A 9754-nucleotide genomic window follows, 5' to 3' on the forward strand; every position below is an offset into this window, starting at 1 on the left:
ACAACAAACTCTAAGGCAAAGAAAGAACAATAGTTGAAGGCAGGTGTGAGAAGTATGTGTGGAAACTTTATTGTGTTTCAAATAATAGACTACAAGGTCATAATGATGTAGGAACTGGAAACCATTGCAATAATTAATGCCTGAACACTAAGGAAAGTGGACAGGGAGTAATTATAAGGTTTTTGGAGGTCTTGCAGAGATCTTCACAGTATTTGAGAATCTAAAGACTTACAGAATTTTACTATTTCTAAACTTGAATTTTGGATGATATATGAAACTATGAATAGATAAGAGGGTTAAAACCTTTGTATATTTTCTAGGCCTAAGGAGAGACTTCAGCCAGTTTGTTTTTTATATGCCAGAGAAAACATTGCAGGCCATGAGAAACCACAGTGTCTCTGAGTTCATCCTGCTGGGTCTGTCTGCTGACCCCCAACTGCGGACTCTGCTCTTTATGCTGTTTCTGGTGATTTATCTCCTGACCCTGATGGGAAACCTGATTCTGCTGCTGGTGATCAGAGTTGATTCCTGCCTCTGCAAACCCATGTACTTTTTTCTGGGCCAGTTGTCCTTCCTGGATCTCTGCCATTCCTCTGTCACTGTGCCCAAGCTGCTGGAGAGCCTCCTGTCTGAGAAGAAAACGATCTCAGTAGGGGGCTGTATGGCTCAAGTCTTCTTTGTGTTCAGCACTGGGGGCACTGAATCCTGCCTGCTCACTGTGATGGCCTATGACCGATATGTTGCCATTTGTTCTCCATTGCTCTATGGCCAGGTGATGAACCGACAGTTGTATATAGGGCTAGTATGGGGCTCATGGGGGTTGGCTTTTCTGGATGCTCTCATCAATATTCTTGTAGCTCTCAATTTGGACTTTTGTGATGCTCAAAATATTTACCACTTTAGCTGTGAGCTGCCCTCTCTGTATCCTTTATCTTGCTCTGATGTGTCTGCAAGTTTTGCCACCCTGCTGTGCTCCAGCCTCCTGCATTTCTTGGGAAATTTTCTCCTGATATTTGTTTCATATGTTCGCATTTTGTCTACCATTCTAGCCATCAGCTCTACCACAGGTAGAAGCAAAGCCTTTTCCACCTGTTCCTCTCACCTTACTGCAGTGATCTTTTTTTATGGTTCTGGATTACTCCATTATCTCATGCCGAATTCAGGAGTCACTGAAGAATTAGTGTTCTCTTTGCAATACAGTGTGATCACTCCTATGCTGAATCCCCTCATCTATAGCCTGAAGAACCAGGAGGTAAAGGCAGCTATGAGAAGAATGTTCAGAAACCATTCCCTGTGTTTCAAATAAGGGACTACAAGGTCATAATGATGTAGTGACTGGAAAGAATTGCGATAAGTAGTGCCTGAACACTCAGAACAATTGTCTGATGTCTGGATCAGAAAGATAGCTTACACTTTTTCTTAAGAATACTTGAGAAAACCTGGAGAGTTGTTTTCTAGGATGATACCAGTCTAGACTGGTCAGATAAAGTTAGGTGGATAAGGCAAATCTCATCTTGGCATTTTTATTGTAATAATATTTAGTTTATTTTACAGTTTGGTTGTTATGGTTTGCTCAGTCTATCTTTACTATTTTACCTGGAAACTGAACTTCACTTGTTCAGTGTAGTTTAAGAGAGACTGTTCATCATAGTCTCCCAACTTCCTCCTTTCTTTGTCCCCTCCTCCACTCATTATTCACTCATTCTTGGGACAGCGTCTGGCATAGGAATGCTTTCATGGTCAATGTGGTATCATTTGCCCTGAAGTGTTCTAAACTCGAGATATTCAGAGAGGCAGAAGTCAGTTTTTTTTTTTTACAAACTGTGTAAGTGCCTCTGCTGATAAGATCACTAGAGTTATAGATTCTTTTAAAGGACATATTTATAAATATGAATCATAAGAGCTTATTATTAGATATTTGCATCATGTCATGCACTATACTAAGCAATTTCATACATTATTCCATTCAAATATTATGACAAATGCATTAGATAAATGTTCTAGTTATCCCTATTTCAAATAAAATGAAATTGACTCAAAGAGGTAAATGATGGGATTGGAATTTGAAACCAAGACTTATAACCAAAGCCTGTTTTCTTTACCATCTTTATACACTGGCTGTCTGATAACTTGGTCTCAGTTCGTGAATTTAATTTTAATGATTTGTTGTTGTCTTGCTTTGCCTTGCTTTAATGTATCAGAATTAGATTCTGTCATTTGTAAGGAAATGACCTAAAAGATGTATATTGGTACTACAATGGAAGCACAGGTAGAGATATCCAACAACAATTGGGGTAGCTGAAGTTGATTATTGGAAGTGGGCATGTCTGATAGAGACTACAAATAACATATTTATTTATCTTGATTTAAACTATTTCCTAAATGGCCATCCATCCCTTACTGTGAGGGAACCCATGATTAAAGATATTTCTGTATCTCCTACACATTGCTATACAAATTGCTCTGCCTGCCATTCCTGATGACACTGTAGAAAAGACAGAATATGAGAATGCAAGGCAAGTACTGGATAGAACTTGTGGCAAATACCAAACAGAATTTTAGGAAATATCCCATAGGTTGTGAAAAGCACTTGGAGTTAGTGAAAAGTTGATTTTCTAAAGGCATATGGACTAAAATCATCATGATCCTAATTATGAACTGGAAATCATTATGCTAAGTGAAATAAGCCAGACCTATGTCTCTTATATGTAGAAGTTAACAAATAGAGTATAAAAATAGTGTGGATATCATATGTAGTGATAAATATTGCTCAGTGAATTGTACCAGGTATGTGACAATATATTCTTCTATGGTCATGAATCCCACATTTTAATATTTATATCTGTTAGGAAAAGATAGTGCATATATACATATGTGTGTGTAAAGGTAAATATGAACTGATATGGAAAATGGTGGAAACTGTTAAGTCTTAAAATTAAAACATGAGGGACTGGTGCTGTGGTATACTAACTTAAGCCTCTACCTGCGGTGCTCGCATCCCTTATGTGTGCTGGTTTGAGTCCTGGCTACTCCACTTCTGATCAAGCTCCCTGATAATGGCCTGAAAAAGCAGTAGAAGATGGCCCAAGTGCTTGGGCCACTGTACTAACATGGCAGACCTAGAAGAAGCTCCTGGCTCCTGGCTTTGGATCAGCCCCACTTCAGCTGTTGTAGTCATTTGAGGCATGAACCAGCGGATGGAAGATCTCTCACTCTGGGTTTCCCTCTCTCTGTCTATAACTGTGTCTCTCAAATAAATGAATCTTAAAAAATTAAAAAATTAAAGATTATTTATTTCTGAAATTACATATTTTTAAAACTTTCAAGTTGTCAGTTGTTATTTTTCCTTTACTTCGCAGTCCTCAACAGTTAAGAATACAAACTCAAAGGGAACAGGGAAATTTTCTGTTACCTTCACTTCTTTTTTTTTAAAATTTTTATTTAATGAATATAAATTTCCAAAGTACAGAATATGGATTACAATGGATTTCCCCCCCATAACGTCCCTCCAACCCGCAACCCTCCCCTTATCCACTCCCTCTCCCCTTCCATTCACATCAAGATTCATTTTCGATTCTCTTTATATACAGAAGATCAGTTTAGCATACATTAAGTAAAGATTTCAACAGTTTGCTCCCACACAGAAACATAAAGTGAAAAATACTGTTTGAGTACTAGTTATAGCATTAAATCTCAATGTACAGCACACTAAGGACAGAGATCCTACATGAGGAGTAAGTGCACAGTGACTCCTGTTGTTGACTTTACAAATTGACACTCTTGTTTATGGCATCAGTAATCACCCCAGGCTCTTGTCATGAGCTGCCAAGGCTATGGAAGCCCCCTGAGTTCACTGACTCTGATCATATTTGGACAAGGCCAAATATCAAATGTCAAAGTGGAAGTTCTCTCCTCCCTTCAGAGAAAGGTACCTCCTTCTTTGATGACCCGTTCTTTCCTCTGGGATCTCACTCGTGGAGATCTTTCATTTAGGTTTTTTTTTTCCCCCAGAGTGTCTTGGCTTTCCATGCCTGAAATACTCTCATGGGCATTTCAGCCGGATCCGCATGCCTTTAGGGCTGATTCTGAGGCCAGAGTGCTGTTAGGACATTTGCCATTCTATGGGTCTGCTGTGTATCTCACTTCCCATGTTGGATCATTCTCTCCCTTTTTGATTCTATCAGCTAGTATTTGCAGACACCAGTCTTGTTTATGTGATCCCTTTGACTCTTAGTCCTATCATTATGATCAATTGTGAACAGAAATTGATCACTTGGACTAGTGAGATGTCATTGGTACATGCCACCTCGATGGGATTGAATTCGAATCCCCTGGTATGTTTCTAAGTCTACCGTTTGAGGTAAGTCAGCTTAAATTAGTATTTTAAAAATTAGTATTTTAAAAATACTAATTGTTGCTAACAGGCATGTTGCACACTGTATATCTTTTGAATGTGTAAGTTATGGACCAAAAAAACAAACATATTTAAGATGGATTCTCACAAGAAGGATCCTGGTATCAAAGCAGCTTGAAATTGTCTGTCATGCAGGGCCGGCGCCGCGGCTCACTAGGCTAATCCTCCGCCTAGCGGCGCTGGCACACCGGGTTCTAGTCCCGGTCGGGGCGCCGGATTCTGTCCCGGTTGCCCCTCTTCCAGGCCAGCTCTCTGCTGTGGCCAGGGAGTGCAGTGGAGGATGGCCCAGGTGCTTGGGCCCTGCACCCCATGGGAGACCAGGATAAGCACCTGGCTCCTGGCTCCTGCCATCGGATCAGCGCGGTGCACCGGCTGCACCGCGCCGGCCACGGCGGCCATTGGAGGGTGAACCAACGGCAAAGGAAGACCTTTCTCTCTGTCTCTCTCTCTCACTGTCCACTCTGCCTGTTAAAAAATAAAATAAAAATAAAAAAAAATAAATAAAAAAAAAAAAGAAATTGTCTGTCATGCAAATGTCAATCAACCTTCTTCTTCCTGGTCAGCCTAGTTATAGTTCATGAACCCACAAAAACTCTAGCCATGACTGAGCAAGGTGATGATTGGACAAATGCTCAAAAACATTTTAATTTACCAAGATTGGATCTGCTGTTGCCATTAATGAAAACTATTTTGATAAAGATCTCAAATTTTGTTAAGATATATTACCACATACTTTAAAATTTTTATCTTTATTTTCTTGAAAATTCAAGGGCACTTAATACCTGGTCATTTTTTGTATTGCTTGAATTTTAAAAAAGATTATATGTAAAATTTCATGTATTTCATAGATACAGTTTTAAGGATATAATGATACTTTCTACCTCTCACTTCCTCTTATTTTTCTTTTAATTTTTACAATGGCATACTTTATTTATTTGCATGCATTTCATAAACACAATGTTAGGAACATAGTAATTTTTCCCATCATACCTGCCCTCCTACCCACTCTTCCACCCCTCTATCCCTTCCTTCTCCTGTCCCCTGTCCTGGTTTTCAGTAAGATTTATTTTCACTTAACCTTTTTTTTTTTTTTTACAGAGGATTAGCTCTATTCTATGTAAAGAGTTAAATGCTTAGTATGAGAAAGAAAAAAAAACAACATTACTAAAAAAACCTGTTCCTCAACCTTTTTTTCCCCTTCCTCTTTTCCCTTCCTTCCTCCCCCCTTTCCTTTTAGAAACTTAATTATTGTAAAAGAAGAACTCAAGAATGATGCATCTTTTGTGTGCTCTTAGACATAAATATAACTTATGAGATATAAAATATTCTCCACTTAGTACAGTAAACGGAAGTGATCTTGAGAACAAGTTTTACTATTAAGTCTCATGATACAATTCTCTGAGAACAGAGGTCCTGCATGGGAAGTTAGTGCACAGTGACTAGTTTATTTAACAATTGACACTCTTTTTTTTTTTTTTTTTTTTTTAGAAAGAAGTCTTATTTTTTATTTCATTTTCTGGTTTACTTCTCAAATGGCTGCAACAGCCAAGACTGGACCAGACTGGATCCAGGAGCCCAGAACTCCAGGTTTCCCACATGGGTGGCAAGCACTCAAGTACTTGAGTACTGTTACCTCCCCAGGTGTTCTTTACCAACAAGCTAGATCAGAAGCAGGGGAGCTAGAACTCCAGTGTGGCACTCCAGTATGGGATGTACGCATTGTCAGTGGCATTTTAAATGTTGTATCAAATGCCTGCTCCCACTATTATTTTAATTTTACATAATTGTGGACTAAAGTATGGTAATTAAATACATTTACAAAATGCTTTATAAAATCAGAATAGTTAGAATTTCCATATTCTTGGCCTGCTCACTTGGCTAATCCTCCGCCTGTGGCGCCGGCACACCGGGTTCTAGTCCCAATTGGGGCGCGGGATTCTGTCCCGGTTGCCCCTCTTCCAGGCCAGCTCTCTGCTGTGGCCAGGGAGTGCAGTGGAGGATGGCCCATGTGCTTGGACCCTGCACCCGCATGGGAGACCAGGAGGAAGCACCTGGCTCCTGGCTTTGGCGTACAGCATACAGCGCGCCAGCTGTACTGGCCATTTTGGGGGTGAACCAACGGAAGGAAGACCTTTTTCTCTCTCACTGTCTAACTCTGCCTGTCAAAAAAAAAATAACATCACTTCATAAATGAGCAAAGGTGCATAACCATGTTGGTTTCTCCTATAGCTTAAAAAAAAAAAGAAAACAAAGAATTTCCATCTTCTTAAGGCATTAACAATTTTTTGACTGACAATAATTGTACATGTTTATGGGTACAGTATGTATTTCAATTTATGTATGACTATACAATGTATAATGATAAAATCACAGTAATTAATGTTTCTTTTTTAATATTTTATTTATTTACTTGAAAGTCAGAGTTACAGAAAGGCAGAGGCAGAGAGAGAGAGAGAGAGAGAGAGAGAGAAATGGAGAGGGGCCCTCCATCCGCTGATTCACTCCCCAAATGTCTGCAATAGCTGGAGCTGAGCTGATCCAAAGCCAGGACAGGAGCTTCCTCCGGGTCTCCCACATTGGTACAGGGGCCACAGGACTTGGGTCATCTTCCACTGCTTTCCCAGGCCATCTGAAGTGGAGCAGCTGGGACCCAAACTGGTGCCCATATAGAATGCCAGCACTGCTGGTGGCGGCTTTACCTGCTATGCCACAGCACCAGCCCCAGTAATTAATGTTTCTATCTCCTAATCATGATATGCTTGATATCTTTAAACTTTCATTTTGTAGTTATTCACAAAATACCTACTGTCAAATATGAGTACAGCCCCCTCACCTCGCTGTAGAACACTAGATCTTATTTCTACTATATATGTGTTTTGGTATCCATTATTCAGTCTCTTCAATGACCACTTCCTAACTCCCTCTTCAGTTTCTAATAATCACTATTCTATGTTCAGATCAATTTTTTAATCTTCCACGTATTAGAGAGTATATTTGACATTGTTTTTTGTGTCTAACATTTCACCAGCATCATGTTCTTTAGCTCTATCCATTTTGCTGCAAATGATAGAATTTTGTTCTTTTTTATGGCTGAACCATTATACATTGTATATATGAGTCTGTAGCACATATCCATTATCCATTGTTGTGTACCTGGATTGATTCCATGTCTTAGTTATTGTGAATAATGCTGCAATGAATATGAAAGTGCAGATATCTCTATTTCCTAATTTAATTTCCTCTGGATATATATATCTAGAAGTTAGATTATAGGATCACAATGTAGATCTGTTAATTTTTCAAAGAACTTCAATAAGGTTTTACATATTGCTTCTACAAATTTGTCTCTACCAACAGTGTGTAAAGGTTACCTTTTTTCTACATCCTCACCAAGACTTGCTGTCATTTCTCATATGGTTGGTGATGTTGAACAGCTTTTTATATGATTGATGACAATTAATATGCTATTTTAGTCCATTTTCTATTTCTAATATAATACCAGAGGTTGAATAAGTCAGAAAAGAGATTTATTTTGCCTCATATTTTTGATCCCAAGTTGAAAATGATGTCTGGTGAAAGCTAGCTTGCTTGCTTTCTTTCTCTCTCTCTCTTTTCTTTTTCTCTCTCTTTTTTTAAAGAAAATCAGTTTTATTCTAGTAACACCAATATTTTATGAAAATTTTCTTGCTGTCAGAGTCCTGAGGTGGTAAATAATATCACATGGAAGATACAAGGAATACACTAGAATCTTAGCCAAAGTAGGTTTTATTGCAAATTTATGTTGAGATAACTTGTTGACCATTAATCCAATCATGAAAGCCAAGCCCTAATCAGTTCTTAAATATCTCAGTTGGTTCCAGCTCTAATATTTTATAATGGGGATTAAATTTCAAGATGAATTTCAGAAGGGACAAACCATATTGAAACCATAGCACTGATCTTTGGATAAATTCAAATCTGTCCTTTTTCAAATTGGATTATTTGGGTTTTTTTCCTATTGAATTATTTGTTTTTTTTCTTTATTTTTGTTATTAGTTGCTTATCACTTTTATGGTGTGCAATATTTTCCCCCATTCTGTAAATTTTGTCTTCATCGTCTTTATTCTTTGTTGTGAAGTTGTTTAATTTTGCTTTTGTTGATTGTGTGTTTGGGACTGTTTCCAAGAAACTAGCTGAATCAGTGTTAAGAATCTGTCCCTCACATTTTAATGTCTTATGTTTCAGTGATTAATCCATTTTAAGTTTTTTTTCTATATTGAGTCACACAGGGTCAAATTTTACCTTTTTAGAATGTAGATATCAGAGAAATTAAAGGTAGCCATATAGAGAAACTCTGTTCATCTCCTCCTCCACTGAGAAGAACCAAAGCAGCCACATCTTAAGGTGCATGCCTGAGGAAGATACAGTAAAAGAACAGTAGGAACACAGTAGGATAGTTATCCTAGGCAAAGTGTAGAAAGGGTAATAAAGCCAAACCCACAGTGTCTAAACCTCAGGCCCCATGGCCAGGGGACTTATCTGTTTCATGGAAAAGGATGAACAGGAGAGTCTCAGTAGAGCCCATCTGTAGGGATACCTTTCATGGGCAGTGCTTACTAGAGAGGAATCATTCACCAAAGACCACTAGCTCAGTAAGATCTCTGGAAACCTCACAGTCACTTTCCTTCAGAGAAAGAACTCATGTTCCCTCCCCCAACCCACAGAGCACAAGCTGTGTGTGGTGACATGTTGTAAAAGGAGTCATTGGCAAGCCATATCGTGTTAGGGGACAGAAGCCTTTGCTTATCTTCTTCCCAGGGGCCACAAGGACATTATTCAATTCTGGAGAGGCAGATTGAACTCTACAGTTACAACTGGACCCAACAGAGCACGAGTTACCCAGAACCCTTGTCCACACAGCTTCTTGTATCTTAGGATCCAGGGATGCAAGACAGCTGGGATATCTAGCCCCATACCCTAGGAGTAAGGAGGTCTGCCCCTCAGATTAGAGGATCAGAAACCCCAGTACCTGCCCTCTCTCAACCACTTGAAGCATTATTGGTGTGGCATGAATCTGTGCAAACCAGGAATCAGGGTACACAGATACCCACCCAGACTTCTGACTGAGGCTCAGAGCTCCCTGCACACTAAGGATAGTTCTTGCAGTAGATTCCCAGCATATAATAGGGTGTGTGCCCACACTCTGGATAGTGCATAGTCTGGGAAGCTTGAAGGGGGAAAAGACCCAGGAACACATTCTCACTCCTAACAGTGAATCAGTGTTTCCAGTAACAGCACAGAGAAGGGCTTGCAGACTATGTTCCGTACCACTTGGATCTAGCCCCTCCCAATGACTGTAGC

The 9754-nt window shown here is 39.3% G+C and overlaps 1 protein-coding gene across 1 annotated transcript; it reads left to right on the forward strand.

Annotated features, from left to right (window-relative positions):
* Positions 1-379: 379 nt before the first annotated feature.
* LOC100354516 (olfactory receptor 8S1-like) lies at positions 380-1306 on the forward strand. Its single transcript, XM_017342150.2, has one exon. The coding sequence runs from the start codon at positions 380-382 to the stop codon at positions 1304-1306; it is 927 nt and encodes a 308-aa protein (XP_017197639.2).
* The last annotated feature ends 8448 nt before the right edge of the window (positions 1307-9754 follow it).

The sequence above is a fragment of the Oryctolagus cuniculus genome, chromosome 11 (genome assembly GCF_964237555.1).
Source record: "Oryctolagus cuniculus chromosome 11, mOryCun1.1, whole genome shotgun sequence".
NCBI classification, from domain to species: Eukaryota; Metazoa; Chordata; class Mammalia; order Lagomorpha; family Leporidae; genus Oryctolagus; species Oryctolagus cuniculus.

Bases quoted from the DNA above. Each gene is read 5' to 3' on its own strand.
- LOC100354516 (XM_017342150.2), top strand. From the start codon at position 380: ATGAGAAACCACAGTGTCTCTGAGTTCATCCTGCTGGGTCTGTCTGCT.